This window comes from Anabrus simplex, chromosome X (genome assembly GCF_040414725.1).
Source record: "Anabrus simplex isolate iqAnaSimp1 chromosome X, ASM4041472v1, whole genome shotgun sequence".
Taxonomy (NCBI): Eukaryota; Metazoa; Arthropoda; class Insecta; order Orthoptera; family Tettigoniidae; genus Anabrus; species Anabrus simplex.
The window spans coordinates 32,638,421-32,659,788 of NC_090279.1; the positions used below are offsets into that span (position 1 = coordinate 32,638,421).

General features: G+C 41.0%; 1 protein-coding gene across 1 annotated transcript in view; it reads left to right on the forward strand.

Moving 5' to 3' along the window:
* LOC136886666 (uncharacterized protein PF3D7_1120000-like) overlaps nucleotides 1–5,516 on the forward strand; it is an 89,848-nt gene extending 84,332 nt beyond the window's left edge. The window contains exon 6 of the mRNA XM_068230790.1: nucleotides 4,382–5,516. Coding sequence (XP_068086891.1) covers nucleotides 4,382–4,439 — 58 coding nt within the window. The 3' untranslated portion in view covers nucleotides 4,440–5,516. The remainder of the gene's footprint in view (nucleotides 1–4,381) is intronic.
* Nucleotides 5,517–21,368: the final 15,852 nt, after the last annotated feature.

Genomic DNA, 21,368 nt, shown 5'->3' on the forward strand with positions numbered 1-21,368 from the left:
CTAGGAAGGACATGGAAGCTTTAGCGAAAGCTACTTTGGACAGCTTAACTGTTAACCCTGCCTTACGAAGGCGATTAAGGACCTCTTTTAGATGATCAAGGTGTTCCTCAAAGGTCTCAGAAAATACGACGACATCATCCAGATAATGATACAAGTACTCAAATTTGATGTCGGAGAAGACCCTATCTAGCAATCTTGTAAGCACAGCTGCTCCCGTGGGGAGCCCGAAAGGCACGCGGTTGTATTCGTACAAGTTCCAATCTGTGGCAAAAGCTGTCAGGTGTTTGGATTCTTCAGCTAGAGGGATCTGATTATACGCCTGATTGAGGTCCAAGATGGTGAAGAACTTAGCTTTACGAAACCATGAAAAACAAGAATGAAAGTCGGGAAGGGGCAAGGATTGTAACACCACCTTCCGATTCAGAGCCCTATAATCAATCACAGGCCTGAAGCCACCTTGGAATTTCGGAACAAGGAAAATAGGCGATGAATACGCTGACTTAGAGGGCCGAATGATGCCATCCTTCAACATCTGATCAATGATCTCCTTCAAAGCCTTCATTTTAAACGGAGATAGCCTATAAGGTGGAAATCTAACGGGAATCGAATCCGTAACCTCAATCTTGTATTCAATAAGGTCAGTAACACAAAGAGTATCCGAGAAAACCTCTGGAAACGACTGACACAACTTACGAATACTATCAGCCTATTCCTCAGGTATATGTCTAAGATCTAAGAACATCTCATCCTGGGTAGGCGAATCAGATGAACATGACCCAGAACTACATTTTAACAAAGGGATTTTGGAATTACTATCAAATTTGAAGGTGCACGACTTGCTCTGAAGATCGAGCACTAGACCAGTATGGGACATGACGTCTGCTCCCAATATAATGGGACAAGACAAGTGCTTTGCCACCAATAGTTTAACCTTCCAAGTAAATTTAGAAATACAAATTTTGGCATTTAAGGAACCTAAAATTTCTAATGGAGAAGAATTAGCCGAAACATATTGAACCGAAGACGAGCAATAGTCAGGAAGTTTACAAACCGATTTCAATTTGGAATACCATTCAGCCGAAATAATTGAACAAACACTGCCTGAGTCTAAAAGAGCGGTTACAGGCTCACTATTCAATTAAATTTTGAAAAATGGGACAGATGCGGGAGTATCCGCCGCGATCATAAGACATTCTTTGGGACATTCAAAAGATAATGTAGAACATTTCAGACTTTTCTCTGAATTTTCGTCGGATTTAACCTGGGCTGAGCCTTGAAAAGATGAATGTGCCGACTCAGCCGGAGCCACTAGTCACTTATGGTTGTTGGTGGAATTTGCACCCGAAGTTGAGCAGGACGGGGTGCTATTTGCATTAGGGCAGTTCTTGGCGATATGTGAGAAAGCGCCACATTTAAAACAGCCTTGTGATGACCCGGCTCCATTCCTTATCCCACTAGATTTAATTAATGGACACTTGTTCCGAAGATGGTCAGGCGACCCACAAGCGTAACATTTACGAGCAGGGACTGGTCGGCGAGGTGGAGGCCGAGGATTACTGAAAGAAAGAGGGGCCTCCCTCGCCACACGTAGTGTGGCGGCATATCTAACTCCTTCGGCTGAGACAGCCATAGCCTCTAGCTCGGCGAAAGTTTGCGGACGCGACGCAAAACACAAGTATGATCGGTATGATGGAGAAATACCTTCCACAATAGCCTGTACAATTTGATCTTCAGGGAAATGTAGAGCAAATACCCTAGTGTAGAACTTAATATCTTGGATGAAGTCGGCAAGGTTCTCATCCAGACGCTGTACTCGGTAGTAGTACTTTTGAATTAATGAAGACCTAGCTCGGGCCGGAATGAAATTTGTTAACAGATGGGCATGGAAGTCTTCTATTGATGATTGTTCAGCAATTGCCCTAACTATCTTGTCTGAGAGGACACCAATGGAATAAGGGTAAATTATCTTAAGGATTTGACACGGAGAAAGAGAAAAACGAGGGCATGGTCTTGGAATTCGACTAAAAACCTTAAGAAAGCGATGACATCAGTTGTGGAGTTAAGAGAAAACTTGGAAATACCTCTAAGTAACATAGCTAATGGATGGGGCAAACTGCTGAAACCAGGTGACATAGTAGCAAGGGGCCTAATTGGCGAAGAATTTAATTCAGAACGTGCATTATTCAAAGAGGTACGTCGTTCAGATTCGTTGTCTAATGGGGCAGAGGTTTGTTGAGCTCCTACAGATTTAGTACTTTCTTCCCCGGTGGAAGAACGCTCCTCGCTGACAACGTTTACCAGAGTGGGATTATCGGTTTTGGGAGGCGTCATCGATCTCCTTTTCTCCCAAGGTCGGGATGGTAGGCCAACCTTACTGGATAAATCGGAGAGATTTTCGAGGACGGCACTAGCCTCCTTCCCTTGAGTATCATTCAATTTAAGAGACAACAGATCACTCACCCTATTGGAAAAATGGTACAATCTAGCTTGTACACGTTTAAGTTGATTACGTGAAGGACCACCCCCTTCAAAAAACTAACTACTGATGCTAGCTCAGTAGCATTATCAGTGATCGTGGAGAGAGCGTCATCGATCTCCTTTTCTCCCAAGGTCGGGATGGTAATAGGCAAATCAAGGGAGTCTTTTAGCTTATTAGTATCTACTGCAACCGTGCCTCCAGATTGCACATTTTTAATAGTTAATTCATAGATCAATTCCTCCTTGCGCAAATAGCCGGGATGGAGGACGTCACGAGGGCCGGGCATGATGACAAAACTCTACAAATTTGGAAGAAATCAAAAGAAAAACCAGCGACTGAGAAAATTGTTAGAGTTCAAAACAAAGTAAGTGTTCGCCGTCAAAAGGGGCTTAAATGAGACCCAGTCAACCACGCTCTGCTACCACTTGTTACAGAGTTATCCGTGGTAGTTAGAGGTGAAAGAAGGTGCGGGCGGGAATAGGTCTCAACTACAAAATTAAAGTTAATTTAAAACTTTAACAAAGGTTATATTTATTTCCAAATCAACAGATAACAACAACAGAGTAACAGGTACCAAGTAGCAGGAAAACAAGTTAAGAAATTACAATTCGTTACAATTCGTTACAATGTAGTGCCGGAATTTAGCTCTGCAGGATTTCGCGTATTATCAGAATTCCCGAATATAGAATGAAATCCCTACCTACACTACACATTCGATGCTCCTGCAGGCCTAGCGTCGCGTTGACCACGCCAACCTCCTAGGACTTGACACTGTACCAGGGAGATGGTGTAAGTCTTAATACACAATGTGCATTATTCATTGAGGCTTAACGCTGAAAAGCGACATAAGGTCTTGGGGAGTGGAACGACCGCGCAAGGTATCAGCCAAAGAAGGACAAGAGCTACGAAAGGCGTGGAAATTAAAGACTCCTTAGCCCTCGTAAACGTAATAGCGTGGGGGCCGGAAAAGAACAAGAGTTAACGGAGGAAGGTCGGATAGGATAGATAAAAGTGAGTGGCCTAACACAAGTAAGTAGAAGCACGCGCATACATGGACTCTTTTGACACTAACCCGGCGGGGGCTGTGCTAGGGCTTTTTTCACGTATTACCCCAATTCGAGGTTCTATCCTTCTAACCGGATGCCCTTCCTAACTTGCAACTCTCGGTGGAGTGGTGTAACATAGGCAGGAGGGTGATGGAATACTGCTTTAAGAAACGACAAAAAAGGGGTGTTATGAGCTCTTAGCTTCCGACCGTGGTATTAGTGGCTAGAGTACCTCAAGCTGAGTCTGGCATTAATTATAGTTGTTTACATTTCTTTGAATAGGTAATCGAGGGTTGCTATTACTTTGAAAGGATGAACTATTCCGTAGACAACCTGAGCTGCCAAGAAACCTAAGACAGAATAATATGATTTTTAATTAAATATACCGGTATATTAACTTTAAAACTAAAATTAAAAAGTGAAGAATATAAATTTCTCTCACAGCAAAGAAATCTCCAAAAATTCACATCATAGATAATTTACAGGTCGTGACAATCCTAGAAGTAAAAATTCAACCGTGAACATTGAGAAATACAGGTAGTTCAATATAAAACGTGTGGCATTCAAAATGACAGGTGAGGGTTCTACATTACAAATAAATTCAGTGTTTAAATCAACCTTTTAGCGTGCAATTCATTCTTTCTTTCTTTGTGGGCAACCTGACAACAGTGCCACTCAGCTGACGAAGTAGGTTTCTTGAACATTATAATAGGGTTGCCATGTCTGCAGTACTTCGTAACTTAATCAATTTTCTTTCAGGTAATTCTCATGGTGGCCAGTTTCATTAACATGATCCCATGTAAACCGGCTCTAAGGAGGATTATCTGTTAATTTGTGGAGTTATTGTGTGTTTCAGACTCGGTGCGACTGTGTGCGGCACTCCATGGGTCACTGGCGGAACATGTGGAGATTAGGGAATTGCAGCTGGAAGATGACACCAGAGTGGTGGAAGAATTGGTGAGAACCCCTAAGGATTCAGAGAACAGCCCGAGTTCATGGGAAGATGTGCTGAAAAAGAGGGAGATGGTGATAGAACAGAGGGAGGAGGCATTAGAGAAGAAAGCAAAGGATGTGGAGAAAGCATGTAAGGAGAGAGGAGTTGGGGAGAGCATGTAAGAAGAGAGAGGAGGAAAAGGAAAGAGCATGTAAGGACAGAGAGAAGGTTGTTGAGAAGAGAGAGCTGGCTTGCGAGATGAGAGAGAAACCTCCTCTCCAGAGAGAGAGGACTGGCGGAAAAGAGAAGAAGGTCCACGGTGGCGGGAACTGCTCGTCCAGTACGAACAAGGTCACGAAATCCTTCAGCAAATTCTATATTGGTCCGCTGATCAGGGATATATCAATGTGGTGAATTTCCTTCTTGCAAGAAATCCATGTATGGACTGGAAACGTACCGATTTGAACCATGATGAAGAAGGGGACAGCTGCATGCTGTGGAGGCACTGGTAGGAAAGTAGAAAATCGAGGTCGAGAGGAATGTCCTTTGGAATGAGTGTCATTGATGTGAACATTGGTACCCACAGACAAGGAGTGTCTGCACTTTCCTTGTCAGCCGTACAGGGCCACGTGGATGTGGTGATGTACCTGGTGGAGGAGGGAGGTGTTACTAGGGAGTTGCTGGGTACTACTCTTGTACAAGCTGCTCAGTGGGGTCACCTCGATGTAGTGAGGTACCTCACCACACTAGACCCCACTAGTCTCAATGCTAAGACTAATAGTTGCACAGCTCTAACCCTTGCCAATCGGAGGGGGGAAGGCACCATGAGGTGGTACGCTTCCTAGAGCAGTGCTCATTGAATAAGTAAGTTACTTGGACACACAACAGTAATCTAGTGTGTCTCCCTCTATCCGTAGTACGATCCTTACCTGCGCCTTGGAGGTGAGGAGAAGCCCTTCCTCCTCTCAGGAGGTTCAGTGTTACAACAGTGAGGGATCATGCCGGTAACAAAGAACTCTGTGTTGTGTCGTTGCCTGGTAGCGAATTTTATTCTATGCTAAGGCTTGTATCAATGTAAATAAATTGTTTCAAGGTAATAAAACTGTTAAATATGAGTTAGTGCTGGCCCCAGCCCCATCTTCCTTGTGATTAAATTAGCAGCTCTCTGCCTCCTTTGTTCCCGAGGGGTGCAGACCATATGCCGCTCTCTAATTGGGAGTTGAGTAGAGTAATAAACAGTATCGTCGACTTAAGTGGTTGAAGCCGCTCTACAGGCTGAGGACAGTGTGGATAGTCAGCACCATAGATCATCCAGGTATGTGACCTCGAGGAACGTTACCGTTGAAGACGCTGGCAATGAAATATGTAGCTTGATCTCACTTAGATACGTAGCCTTCAGATATGGCACGGATGGGAAACTTGAAGTAATGTACGTAATTTTCCCATCACACAAATGACAAGCACATCAGTCATCTTAAAATGTTCATGTTTTCCCTCTTCACCACTACATTTACGCTTTCAGTACTTCCTGCATCGATCCCTGCAGAAGTATCTGAATTACTTTTTAAACAGGGGTGAAAGTGAGAATCGATGCAAGAGGCTGTGTCAGCGGAGAATAAGGCAGACTAATGATCCACTTATCCCAGTGCTTGAAATGTGATTTTACTAGGGTATAAATCAGGCTTGAAATTAGAAACCATATTTTGATATTAATTACATAGTATTTATCAAAATAATAATGAATGATCTCAATTAACTTATGACGATAAAAATATATTTTGCATTGAATATTTGGTTTGAAAAGCTGTTGGCTCAATAAACTCGCGTCCTCACCCTGAATTAGTGCAGCTAATTTCAGGTGCACCCCACAATGGAGCCGCATATAACTTTTTAACCACTTAACTGGAATCGAACCCAAGCTAAATGTTATGCTGCCGTAGTTTCATTGAAATGGCAGAATGGGTTTGAACATAACACAGGTTGAAAGGAGGGAGCTGACGGCTGTCATACTGAGCTATGTACAGGGGAGAACGCCCAATGACATAAGAGTCCTGTCGCTACAAAAAACTACTGATCCCATAGGAAGCTTGAGTGGGTCATTAGTTGCACTATGCGATATTATGCAATTCAATCTAAACATTTTAACTCTTACTTCCAACAAATCCTTTGCGAATCTTCCCTCAAAAAATGCCGCATTTGATTCCTTGAAGCGTTTATGAATATCCGTGGTATTGAAAAAAGGAGGGTGCAACTTTCAGTCAGCCGCCACTGATCTGCATTTAGGGCAGTCACCAGGTGGCAGGTTCACTACTAGATGTTCACCCAGTATTTTCTCAAACCGACGTGCACAGGTCTTACGGTGACAATGAGACAGGGAAGTTAGTTACACTGGCCTTAGTTTGCCTGGTGTGCAATTTGGAAACCACAGAAATCAATATTGAAGTTTTCTGAGGTGAGGTTCGATCCCACTTTCTCCCGACAGTTATGTAGTCACTAGCTCTGTGGAAACATTTTTTAGTTACGCTGCAACTAAGCTGTGATGGGAAAAGTGCAAAATAAAAGTGATTGGGTTCAATTAATTACCCGAGCAAAAATTAATTTCTGAATGTAATCAGTAAAGCTACAATAATCGTAGGACGCGAGTCTTCAGATAACCACTGAGATTTTTTTACATGGGTATGCCAGAAGGAAATTCATTTGTCTGTTTTGTACCTTTTAGTACAAGGGCATTAAGTGGCTATCATCGCTGCATGAGACTAAACAGACATTCAAAATGATAGCTCCCGAGCGATAATAGAATGTCACTTTCGAGTTTTCAGGGTAACTTATTCAAATAGGGGAGCGAATATGCCTTAACCCGTTCACTGTCACGTGTTTATTCCGGCTCCATTCTCCACGACGTGGGGGCTGTATGAGGTGACTTTAAGGGAGACAAAGGACTGTCAACTGGGTTGTGTCGTTTGGTGACCACGGTTCCGCTAGCTGAGTCTGGTATGAGGCTCCTCCACGGTTTGTGAGTCCTACCTCTATTTTGCCGATACCTTCACTTCTCCTCCATTTTACCTCTGATTAGTGTTAATAGAAGATGGTTGCTCTGTTGTACTTCCTTTTAGAACAATAATCACCACCACCGTCTCACTATTACCTAAATATCAACAAGGTGTGATTAAATGAACGAGTGCTGGGCCTCCAAAATTAGCAAGCTCTCGATGAGATGTATATCGATTACTACAATGTATCGATTACAATTTTATTTTCAGAAGTAAATCACAAGTAAAAGTTAATAAGAAGGTAGTCGTTACAAGTAATGCAATTACTTGCCAACTCTATAAGTAAGATAATTCGTGCTCATGACACAAGCTCGTATTACTACGTGTTAACGGTACTGATGTCGGACCAGAGTACAGCTTACTGTATTGTTACATCCTGATTGTTACAGAGCACTTCATAGGCAAGTAATACCTGTTAGCGCTTGTCCCGCAATGGAGCAGGGTCTGCTGTCTCTTGTAAGCCAATCTTCACTTGGTTCTATAAGAGCATCATTTGAAACAAGATCAACGTCCCTCATGTCTTCTTGAAGGCGATCAAGCCAGTGTTTCTAGGACCGACCACGTGACCTGTTTCCAGATGGTGTGATGTGAAGTGCCCTCTGTACGCATTACTATCCATACCAAGTAGGTTATAAAGATAATAGCAGAAACACTCTCCAAAGTGCAGCCACTACCACAATCTAGCGGCTCGCAGTCGACTGCTCCTTGTGGCTGCTATGACATAATACCTGAAGCATACGTCTCGAAATTTCACCTGCACACGAAAATATATTGGTTTTAAGTTTTAGACAAATTATGGAATAGCTCCCTAAGTACAAAATGTTTGATCTGCGGTTATAACATTTTAGTAGTCACGAAATACCCTGAGGCATGAAAAGTAACATCCGTTTTAGGCCTACACCTAGACCAAAACTACTGGATTTTACATGTGATAGTCCACTGTCTACAATTTTTACATACCATGTCATATTCATTCAAAAATAAATTATCCTCCCGTTCTCAAGCTATTTTCTACAAATTGAAGATTAGTCATGACAAATTTCTGTAACAATTTGCATAAACTACAGGCCAGGCAGCTATATATACTGACAACCATGCACATACCATAATTATATATATAATATCTTATGTACATCCCAATGCACTTGGATATGAAATTACATATGCGTTACTTTCTGTAATTCGGCATTTTTCTTTATCTACTGAGATGTGTAGAAACCATTCGTTTTATTTACAAAAGCTTTTTTGAGAACTGTAAAGTATTTATGGGCCAACAAGGAATAACAGTTGTCACAAACACCTTCTACACTAACATATTAATTCACTAGCTGATGTACCCGTGCTTCGCTACGGGATTCTCAGAAAGACTGACTTTGTGGTTTTCTTAACCTGAAATCAACATAGGTCATTACAAAAACGTAAGTATGAATGTAGCGATTAAGGGCAATGCTATCATATAAAATACTCGATCAAATGGAAAGCCGCACGTTTTATCACTTTTAACGAACAGTGCTGCGGTTAGATTGCGGTGCCAATCTAATAGTCCAAAGTTCCAAAGCTGGGATGACCAGGCCGCAGATTGCCATGAACACTCATCTGCCATTATTCCGCTAAATATACACACTGTTCATTCCAATCAGTGCCTCAGAGTAGGGATTAAATAGCCCGAATGCTATGATGATCCAGTGTGTTATGTACCAGTAGAATCAGAAAATTTATAAACCAGGGGAATGTCATGCTAAAGAAGAAAGTTATCTAACTCCCCAGCTACTTCCCATCAATATTCAGGCAGGCTGTTACACTCGGTACGACTGGGCGTGTTGGCCGTGTGGTTAGCGGTGCGCAGCTGTGAGCTTAGTGGATTCGAACCCCATTCTCGGCAGCGCTGATGGTATTCCGTTGTTTCCCACTTTCACACCAGTCAAATGCTGGGCCTGTACCTTAATTAAGGCCTAAGGCACTCCTAACCCTTTCCTATCCCATAGTCGCCATAAAACCTATCTATGTCGGTGCGACGTAAATCAAATAAATACTCTGTACGCAGCAGTAATCCTATCTACCGGAGATGAAGGGCAACAGATGACACAAAGCACATCACGACAAACAATGGTCAATGTAATGTTATTGTTGATCAATGTTATGAGCTTTCTATATTGTAGGCCTTCACATTTAGTTTTCTTTCGACTCTGTGATTTGTAAAATATACAATAAACTGTAGTTTCTTATTCTCCGACCTTACATACCGATTTTCATTAAATACTGTTTACCCATTTCTGGTTACTCGGCGCTGATATGGACTTAGTAACAAAAATCCAAAATCATTAATATCTTTGTGATCATAGCCAGTACGGTAACAATGTATAAGACATGAATAATAGAAAATTTAATACTATATAACCCTATTTATGTAGCATTCATCGATTATACCTCTAATAAGAAATATGTGAGAATTACATTTTAAGCCTTCCCCTAAATTACCATTTCACTCAGCGTGAATAAAATAATTTACAGCCTAAGACTATAGCGACTTATTTCCTGACTTTGCATACCGATTTTAATCAAGATAGGACTACTAATAACAATATTTGAGAATTATATTTTAGGCCTTCCCCTAAACTACCATTTTTCTCAGCGTGAATACAATTATTGATAGCCTAGATTGTAGCAACTTATTCCCCAACTTTGCATACCCATTTTCTTTAAAATACGACCACTAATAACATAAAAAGTTGAGAATTCAATTTTAGGCCTTCCCCTAAACTACCATTTCACTCAGCGTGAGTAAAATGATTTATAGCCTATATTGTAGAGGCTCATCCCCTGACTTCACATACCGATTTTCATTAGAGCACTAATAACATAAAAAGTTGAGAATTCAATTTTAGGCCTTCCCCTAAACTACCATTTCACTCAGCGTGAGTAAAATAATTTATAGCCTATATTGTAGAGGCTCATCCCCCGACTTCACATACCGATTTTCATTAGAGCACTAATAACATAAATAGTTGAGAATTCAATTTTAGGCCTTCCCCTAAACTACCATTTCACTCAGCGTGAGTAAAATTATTTATAGCCTAGATTGTAGAGGCTCATCCCCTGACTTTACATACCGATTTTCATTAAATTCTCTTAAACCGTTTTCTCGTGATGCGTGTACAAACAGACAGACAGACAGACAGACAGACAGACAGAAATTACGGAAAAGTAAAAAGTGCATTTTCTTGTTACTGTGGACATGACCGATACAGAAATACCATTATTTTCAAATTCTGAGCAATGTACAGACAAAACTCATATTTTATATATATAGATGAAGGTCTTCACTAACTTGTCTTTGATATCTTGAGTGCCCAACCAATGACATAATTGTCTGCATTTGCCTGTGTGGTTTGCACATTACTGTCGATGATCTCAGTTTCTTCATTACAATTAGGTCTCTTATCACTAATATTTAATCTTTCATTCACAGTGTAACTTAGTTTAAATTATTGTGTTTGGTTAGGGATACTGCGACATCAGCCTCACAATTGCTATCGTGTGAAGGGGATAGTAAGTTATTTATCTAACAGTTCTTAATGCACTGTAAAAATTAGATGCATCTGGAGCGATATTATTGCCCTCTTTATCCCTGACAATGGGAAATTAGTTTTCCAGACAATCCTGTGCCTGTCTTCTAGTGAATAGAAATTGAAAATCTATTGTTCCAATAATTCTGACCACAAAATCTTAAGAGCAGTGACATTATCTACCCAACATTGATACCACCTCTGTTTAACACAATGATCTGCCTTAGATATTTTCAATTTCTACCAATTTTCCTAAATTATTATAATTACTGCAAAGGTGTTTTCAATACTGCTTAGGGCCTGTGGTACTACATTTTGAGGAATTGAAGATGTCAAATAGTATGTCACATATTTCAATTAAATCAGCTCTAATAGCTGCAGAGGGTGACAGTGAATTACACTGAACACGCACCTTTATGCCACAAGCAACAGATTGACTCACAGTCTGAACAGTTAAACACACTCTCATTGGTGAAAAGGAGGGAAGAGAAATACATTGTTTTGTTAAGTTTGGGGCTAGTCTGGAAACAATGGTTGAATCTTTGTTATAAAATTCTTCAGTATGAGACTAGGTAAAAATTTCCACTCCTACATTTAAATCATACTTCTTTAGATTGTTTTTGAGTGATTTAATCAAGTGAGGGGCATCATGGATAAAGTATATTTTTTCACGATTTATTCCTGTTACTGGGATACCGTGGTAGACAGAGGGGAAACAAGGTCGCTCAGCAACGGAGCAAGGTTTCAGGTACAGAAGTAGCTTGGTAGCTTAGATATGTACAATCTTCAGAGAGCACCTTTTGCTCTACAACGTTACCGCCTTCTAAAAGGCACCATTCAATATTTACACTAACACCTCTACAAGAATAGAAAGAGCATCTATGCTCTATGAACTTATCTAGGAGGCTGCGCTTCGAACCTTATACCCTTACTGTCTTCTCAAGACAACCTGCAACTTTTACATTTACAACCAGAGCATCTGTGCCCAATAAAATTAACACTTTCCAGGCCTCTCGAGGCACAACCTACATTTTACAATTCAAACCGTATTCACTGTCTTACACACTCAACAGTCTAACATATTAACATAAATAATCTATTTTACAGAAGTATAGAATACCCATTATACCGGAACTTGGTGGGAGACAAAAATCACAGATTAAAGTTACTGGCCCAAAAATCAAAATGATGCGGAGGCGGACACTTGCACTCCTTGAAATTTGCACTCAAAACATTAAAACCCTATTTGGGCTTCGGCCCGAAGTTACAGAAGCTGAGCCTACACTACTGAGGTGACCAGATGGAGAAAATGTAAGTTACGAAAGCTACAGACAGAATACGGTTACAAAGTCATAGTCACCTCTAAGTCAAGTTGATAGGGAACTCAAGAGGTATCACTCTCTCTAGTCCCGAATTATAACTAAGTGCTTTTCGGCTCGTTTAAAATTTACATTATACGTAGATATTTACATTTTAGAAGACTGAAAATTTAATGTTACATTATTAAAGATAGGAAACTCTCCCCTCGAGTTAGCTTTCAAAGACTATCACATAGTTATTAAAGGGCTGCTATTACCATAATCTGCTGGAATACTCGATGAAGGGCGAGACGCCGACGCCTCATCTATTAACACACACTCAGTAGACTGGACGATCAATAAGGCAAGGTAGCTCGAAAAGGTACCAGATTTTATATCCGAGAGAAAGGTTCTAGAGAGCTCTGGGCTAAGGCTCAACACACCTCCAAAGTTTATTGGAAAATCAAAAAGGTACAAGACGGATCCTATTTGCTAAAAAGAAAAAATACAAAATTTCATATTGGTAGATATTTGAAGTTAGTGGACAGAGATAGAAGTATTGCAAGCTGTAATACACCCAAAACAAAGCATAATCAACCCAGTTTAAGAAACCTCAAAATAAAAATTTCTTTACGATTTGAATAGTTCCTCTTCACACTAGAGTGCATAACGTAAGTTTTTGGGCAGAGATATCTGTAGAGAAAAGGCCAAACTTCTTGCGCCAGTAGCTGCGACATTCATATATCAGATGGCATTCTTCAAGACGCTTCATTTCCCTTAAAGTCTCTCCCCAAAGTTAAAGTTTGACATTTCGCTGGTTGTTTCGCTGTTTGCAAGTTGTAGTTTACAGAGAGAAATTTTCTTGAAAAAGTTCATTTTTAAGAAATTACGTTAAAAACAAGTCTTGAAGTTTTCTTCCAGCCGTACCAGTGTAAGATATACAGTTCAAGTTTTGACGGCAAAAGCAGCCGCCGCAGCTGGTCCCAAAGTTGGGTCAGCCGGATCCCCCAAGTACTCTCAGATACATCTCTCCCGCTACCTTGAGAGGGGTAGCCATGGTGATGGTCGCCACAGACCAAATATAGTGATAATGCTGCAAGATGGGTAGGCACCACAGCCTCTCCGGAAAGGATGGTGTTCCTAGTACGCCGTTATGCAGGAGACTGGGCCAGAGCAGAGTGGGCCGTTACCACACGCCGGCATCCATCGCCAGATGTTGAGACACGGCCGCAGATGAAAGAGAGGGCACTGAAACTGTCATTTATTTGGCGACAAAAATTGCTTTTGTGGGGAGCGAGAGTTGTGTATTTTTCTAAGTTGCAGTTTCTGATCAGGCCGGCTGCATGTGTGACTAGCAGGCTTGGGCTTAGAGGCGCGCAACTGGATAAAATAAACCTAACTAGAGGGGAAGGTTGTACAGGATTAAGTATATGCAAAAGATACTGCCGTCAGGTGGATATGTGAGGGGCAGAAGGCCTCCCCATATACCTAACACGCTGATATTTTTTAAACATTTACAGAACTGACGCCGAATAAATATAGCTGATTCCTTACTGCCATGACTTAGTGGCCTATACTGCAAAACAAAATATTATGCCGGTTTAATCTGCGAAAGTGTTCTCTAAATATCCTCTTAGTGGCTAGGTAACTGACCAAAAGAATAACAGGAGTAAAGAAGTCCAAAAACTATATATGGCCCATGAAATCTGGGGGCAAGATTTCCTGCAGGTACGAAATTCTTAACCATAACTTGATCTCCAACCTTTAAATTGGTGGGCCTACGTCCACGATCATATCTCTCTCTAACCTTTTCATGAGAAGCCTTCAGATTACTTTCAGCCTTCTTCCATAGGTCTCTGATATTATCAGGACCTATTGTCTCTGGTAATCTGACATTGAGTGACCAAAGATTAGAGAGCGGCGTGTTGGGAACAAATTTAAACATGAGAGAGGCGGGAGTGAACTTGTGGGACTCATGAACAGCCGAATTTAAAGTAAAACATAACCAATGCAGAGAAGTATCCCACTTCGAATGATCTCCATGATGAAAAGCGATCAACACGGATCGAAGATTACGATTGATCCCCTCAGCCGGAGATGATTAAGTGTAATAAGTGGAAGTTGTTACATGGGATATGGACACATTGAAACACAATTTCCGGAATGAGTTAGATATGAAAGCCTTTGCATTATCAGAAACTATATATTGACAGGGGCCAAAAGAAGCAGATAGTATTAATACAAGAAATAGTAGACTGAGCCGTAGTCAGCTTAGTGGGAAACAACCATGAAAATCTAATGAAGCCGTCTACACTTACAATAATAATAAATTTATTCCCGTTCCCGTTTGATCCCTAATGGGGTCTCATGATAGTATTTGAAGATCATTAGCACAAGAAAGGTTGGAACCACAACCTTCATTTTCTGATCATGTCTCGAAGGGCAACACAAAACCCCGTTCCTCAATACATAAGGGACAACATGTTCCCCAGAAGAAATGGTTTCCATTATCGGAGCCAGCACGGGATCTTCTGGTTGATAATTCTCAGTGTCACGAAACAGGGTCAAAATAGCATTAATACTAGGAGGTGTGGGCATAGAAAGATAAGAACTAACTTCCTGTTCACTGGTCTCAATATCACTAGAAAACATGTGGCTTAGTCCACCAGCAACTACATTTTCTGATCCCCTAATATGTCGTACATCACATAGGAAAGCTGAGATCCTGATAGCCCGACTGGCGTTACGTCCGTTACTACGAGGCCACTTTAAGGCTGCTTGTGTCTTTCCAATTCAAATTTGACATGTTCCAGATAAAGGCGGAACTTCTCCGGGCAAACAAGACTGCCAAAGCCTCTAATTCATAGCTAGAATACTTTACTTCTCGAACCGATACGGTCCTAGACGCATAGAAGCCACAGCAGATGAACTGGCATCACTTTGGACAGTGAATTTCTTAGAGAAATCGGGCATGACTTGTACAGGGACGTTACAAAGAGCTAATTTAAGGTCTTTAAAAGCGGCTGGCTGCGACGGCCCCCATTCAAATTTTACACCTTTCTTGCGAAGTAAGTTCAAAGCGCGCCGCCCTAATAGCAAAGTTAGGAATACATTTCCCGAAAAAATCACCATGCCTATGAATCTAGCGATTCCCGTTATGTCCTTCGGAGGCTTGAAGTCACGAATAGCCTGTGTTCTGGAATGGTCAATATAAACACCATCGGGCGACACAGTATGCCCTAAGAACAACATAGAAGGATTAGAAAAGGCTACCTTAGATAATTTAACGGTCAACCCAGGCTTCCGAATGTGATTGAGGACTTCCGTCAGATGATCTAAGTGCTCTTCGGAGGTCACTGAAAACACGACGACATCATCGAGGTAATGTGTCATATATTCGAATTTGATATCGGAGAAGACCCTCTCCAGCTGTCTAGTAAGGACAGCTGCATACGTGTGGATCCCGAAGGGGCGCGGTAGTATTGATACAGATTCCAATCCGTGGCGAAAGCTGTCAGGTGTTTGGATTCTTCTGCCAGAGGTATTTTATTATATGCCTGGTTAAGATCTAATATGGTAAAGAACTTAGTCTTGCGAAACCATGAAAACTAGAATGAACATTCAGAAGGTGTACAGATTGTAACAAAACCGATATATAAGGCCCTCAGGCCTCCTCTTCCATCTAACCAGGAAGTGAAATATACATTTTTTGCTAGGGGCTTTACGTCGCACCGACACAGATAGGTCTTATGGCGACGATGTGAAATATACATATATTACATTGTGTTACTCACAATAAGTAGATCTCCTCATACAAATTAAATTAATAAAAATACAAGGATGGTGAGATTACATTAAGATGAAATAAATTAAGATTAAATTAAGATGAAATAATTCAGATATAATGAAAGGATAAATTCTTCAAACTAATATTCTACATGTAAAAGAAAGAGGCAGTACATAAAACTTGATTTTAAAAACAAATCGGATAAGAATTTTGGACTCTCTACCAGGACATCCATAACAAGAGAATGGTTGTAAGTAGCAGCATCAAGTTTACAGATGATCCTTACTAGTGCATAAAATGTCTCCAAAGTGCTTCCTTGAAAGTGCGAATAGCGCTTAACCCCCTGATACTTTCGGGAAGGAGGTTCCACACACGGCAGGCAATTACTGTGAATGATTTATAGTAGATGGCAGTTCTATGGGTAGGTAAAGCAAGGATGGAATTATTAGCAGATCTGTTGTTAAGAGTATGATAAGAGGATAGGTATTTGAAATATGATGTAAGGTAAAATGGCTTTGAAGAATTAAGGATTTTATGGAGATAGCATAGAGTATGCACAGTGCGACGGATTTCTAGTCGGGGCCAAGATAGGTGGTTATATGAAGGAGTTACGTGGTCATAGTACCGTAGGTTACAGACGTATCTCACACATGCATTTTTACCACGTTGTAATCTGCTCAATTGCATGTTCCAAGTGTCTCTATAAATCGCGTCACAATAGTCGAAATGAGGGAAAACCAGAGCTTCTACCAGTATTTTTTGAGTTTTTCAGGAAAATAAGTATTTATACCCGCGCAGCATGTGCAATGCAGAGAGTGTTTTCTGGGTGATGTTTGTAATATGTGTTTTCCGTGACATGTCATCATCGAAAGTAACACCTAGGACTTTTACTGATGACATGAATGGTATGTTAGTATTACACAACCTTATAGATGGAATCTCTGGTGGATTGACCTTCGCGAGTATTTTCGGGTATCCAAAAATGATGGCTTGCGTTTTTGCTGGGTTTAACCTAAGACCACATCTCAAAGACCAAGAAGAAACGATGTTAAATCCTGATTGATTTTGTCTAGGGCCAAAAATATTAGATTAGGAGATGTATGGAGGTACATTTGTACACCATCAGCATAAATATGGTATTTGGAGTGTATTAGGATTTGGGAGACGTCATTAATGTAAATAGAAAAAGGAAGGGGTCCTAACACCGACCCTTGGGGTACACAACACTGCACAGACCGCCAAATTGATTTGCTTATTCTATCTGTAACACACTGCCGACGGCCTTATAAGTTGGAATGCAACCAAAGAAGGGCGCTGTCCGAGAAATGGAGGGAATACAATTTCGAGAGCAAAATGTCAATGTCAACAGAGTCAAAAGCTTTGCTCAAGTCTAGGAGTATTAAAACTGTCACTTCCTTGTTGTCCATGGCTTCTCGGATGTCCTCTGTGACCTTCAGTAGTGCCGTTGTAGTACTGTGTGCTTGACGAAAACCAGATTGTAGTGGATCAAGTATGTTGTAAGTCGTCATGTAGTCTGTTATTTGTCTATGAGCGATGAACTCTAGCGCTTTGGATAAAGCAGAAAGTATGCAGATGGCTCTGTAGTCAGATGGTTCAGAAGGGTATGCTACTTTTTTTAGAGGACGTATAATGCCCACTTTCCATATTTCCTGATATAGATGAATTCACTGAATGTAAGTGTGCCCTTATGAAAAGTACGACATACTTGGTGTTGTCAAAACAGTTGTCAAGTGTGAAACTTAATCGTATCCTAATTACAATATGTTACTACTAACCACAAACAGAAATGAAAACTGGAAGAGTGTATTTCGCAGAAACTACTCAATGATTACCAACAAATCTAAATCCGTAGACAGATTAGTATTATTTTATCCTACTATTCTCTAATAGATACACACAAAGGATACACACACAAAGATACGCACAAATATAGCAGGCAAGATACTACCTAAATATTCCGTATTTACACTACAATACTCAAATAAAATGTGGTTATATGATTTTTACGCCTGATGGATTACTATTAATTTTTCAACCATGCGGGACGGAGAATTAAAAATGTCCTTAAATGCTGAAAAATAACAGGTTGTCTATAATAATTTCTGTCAAAACTACGGTGGGGGGATGAACTGCAATATTATTCGGGTATAGGAATTTGATTATTAACATTTCCTCGGTGAATAAACGAAGGCGCAAAGTCGACAAATTATCGAAATTCAGTAATCAGCTGATTCATGTATTTGGCTACTCAGCAACAATATTCTCTTCAATTTCGCTGGAATGCAGCAAGCAATCGTCAACAATCCAAAGACTGTTGAGTCATTATCCAGTGAAGTACCACGTATTCTGTTTAACTTCTTTTTTCATCATAGTTTATAGGCGTATCGTGTTATTTGATTGAATTTTTTATTACTTTCCTGATAGAGCCTCCGTGGCTTAGGCTGGAGCGCGTAGGGCTTTTACCACTGGGTTCGGTGCTTTAAATCACGGTCGTGCTGGACAAAGCGGAGGTGGGACAGGTTTTTCTACGGGTACACCGGTTTTCGCTGTCATAATTCATTCCAGCAACACTCTGCAGTATTTTATTTGTCAGTCATTAATCATTGCTCCAGGTTTCGGCAGCCGGCACAATTCCTATCTTCTCCGCATGACTGGCAATAGCTGTGTATTTTCATTTTCATTACTTTCCTGATAGTTTGAACGGATATCTGTAGGAAATACCGGAAAAGCTGCGAAAGTTACAACTCCTTATGGTAATCTGCCTTTGTAAGTATTACACAAACGAACCTACGCATATTTAAAAGTAATTTTAAAGAAAGAGTTATTATTATTACCCAAACCTAAATTCGAGAGAAAGTACTCCTAGCTAGCCTACTTAACGTAGAAGACGTAATCTACTGAACACCAACTGAACTACTTGTTACACAATTCAGATAAATATCACTACCCTCAATTTCTACCAGCAAGCACTAAACACCAATATATAAATAGATCACACACACACACACAAACTTTAACCATTTTGACAGGTTTTAACTACTGTAATAATGCAAGACCACTCTCAGCAGCCGACCATTCACAAGCGCGGCCGACAATGTGTTGTAGACAAGGATAATCACTTAAAACTACACGCCAAATATTTCGGTAAACGGAGGTTTTATCCCTGTGCTATTTTCTGGTAAAATAAGTGTAACCTATGGATCATAATTGGAGGCCATACACAGATTTTGATCATTATTATAATGCGTATTTATTTTAGAAAGTTCCAGTTTTCAAATTGAACAATGCCTATTGACATAAACAAAAGGAAACTAGAGTAAATTGGAATATAAATCAGGATTTTAGTACAAGTTGTTCACTAGCTATCGTATTTGAGAACTGTGAATTCCGACCGTTGTCAGAAAATGGTGGGTTCGAATCCCAGCCCTGAACATAGTTACCCCTGTCTTATAAACGTCCATTCTTGCGACGTCGAAAACTTCCCATGTGTTAGTATAACGTTAAACATTTGAAAAATGATAGCTCAGAGGTTGGCCTCTAGGATCCAAGACAGATTGCTGTGAGGTGCTGGTTTTCTCTATGTACCGCACAGTCTTCTCTTATTAATCAAAACCCGTTTGGTATCCACTACCTCGGAACCTCTTTACGCATTGCTTATTTTGCCGGGAACAATTCGATAGAGCTGCATTCTGGTTGCCAACGCAGTAATTACTTCGATACACGCCACGGTTAACCACAGTCCACTCCGATTGACCGCACCGAGCGCTTGACAACGACATTCGTTAGTCAGGTCACAGCAGTACGCAACGCTCAACCAAACAGCATGTTCATTGTCCGGTATTTACCTCCTCTTTCCGAGAAGTGTTAAAGGGTTGCCATTGATCTCATTGGCGGTGACTACTGTACATGAAACAGACAATAAGCCATTATGCTTTTCTCAGAGTCCACAAATTTCACACAGGAAGGTATTTTGAACACGTTGTGGGTGCGAGAAACAGATGAAGACTACACCCACGGTATACCCTTCCTGTGGTAAGAGGCGACTAAAAGGGACCCCAGAGGATCTCAACTTGGGAGAGTGGGTTGCCGAACAAAGGGACCTTAGCTGAGTCCTGGCATTCCTTCCATTTACTTGTGCTAGGCTCCTCACTTTCATCTATCCTGTCCGACCTCCCTGGGTCAAGTATCGCTCATTTCGACGTCGATGGTATTAGAGCATTCGAGGCCGTGGGAGTCTTTCATTTTCACGCCTTCATGGCCCTTGTCTTTCTTCTTCTGTTACTTTACTTTTCGAAGTGACGGATCCCTTCTTTTACCTTTCCCTCTTCCTCTCTCTCCCTTCCCGATGTGGGTGGGGGTCGCATACGAAGAATACCCTGCCTGTCGTAAGGAGACACTAAAAGGAGCGATCACGGGAAGATGACAATAGAACCATGATACTACTTGTGGTTGGCACCATTAAGTTTATAACACCGAGAGTATTCGTGGCCTGTTATTGGTTCCAATGTGCGAAGACCACCAAGGACCTGCGTTGCTTATGATTAGTACCCTTATGTGCGAAACACCTTAGATTTTTGTTGTTTGTGAGTGGTGCCATTGTGTGTGACATGCCATGGGTCGGCGTTACCTGAGATTGATACAATTGTGAGGGGCCGGTGACCTGGACTTTGGACCCCTTTACATAATACGAATCATCTCACTAATTAAGGCCGTGTGACTTGTATGACGGATCATTTTTGTTTCACGATCATCTTTTCATCAAAATTCGTTTTAGATTCTAGTCAGCGGGGATATTTTGAAGTTTTAATTATCGTGACATTTCCATTCATCTCGTACGTTTAGGGGCCGGTGACTAGTTATTAGGCACCTTTAAACGACAATCATATTCATCGAAGGCCATTTTCCTATAGTTCCTACTTTGCTGAAACACAAAATTGTCGAGGCCTTGATGGATTCCTAAACGTGCTGATTGGCCAAAGTTCACAGCAATTGCTACCTTAACCGACGCAACTGGCCGGAGCAATATAACTTACATCACACAAGTTACTCTTGCTGCTGCTAAGGAGTCCATTCCATTTTTTTCGGGGAATCCTCGACGAAAATACGTTCCTTGGTAGAACGAAGAAATTGCAGCAGCATTCAAATAATGCCGTCGCGCTCATAAACGCTACCGTAAGCAGCCTAATG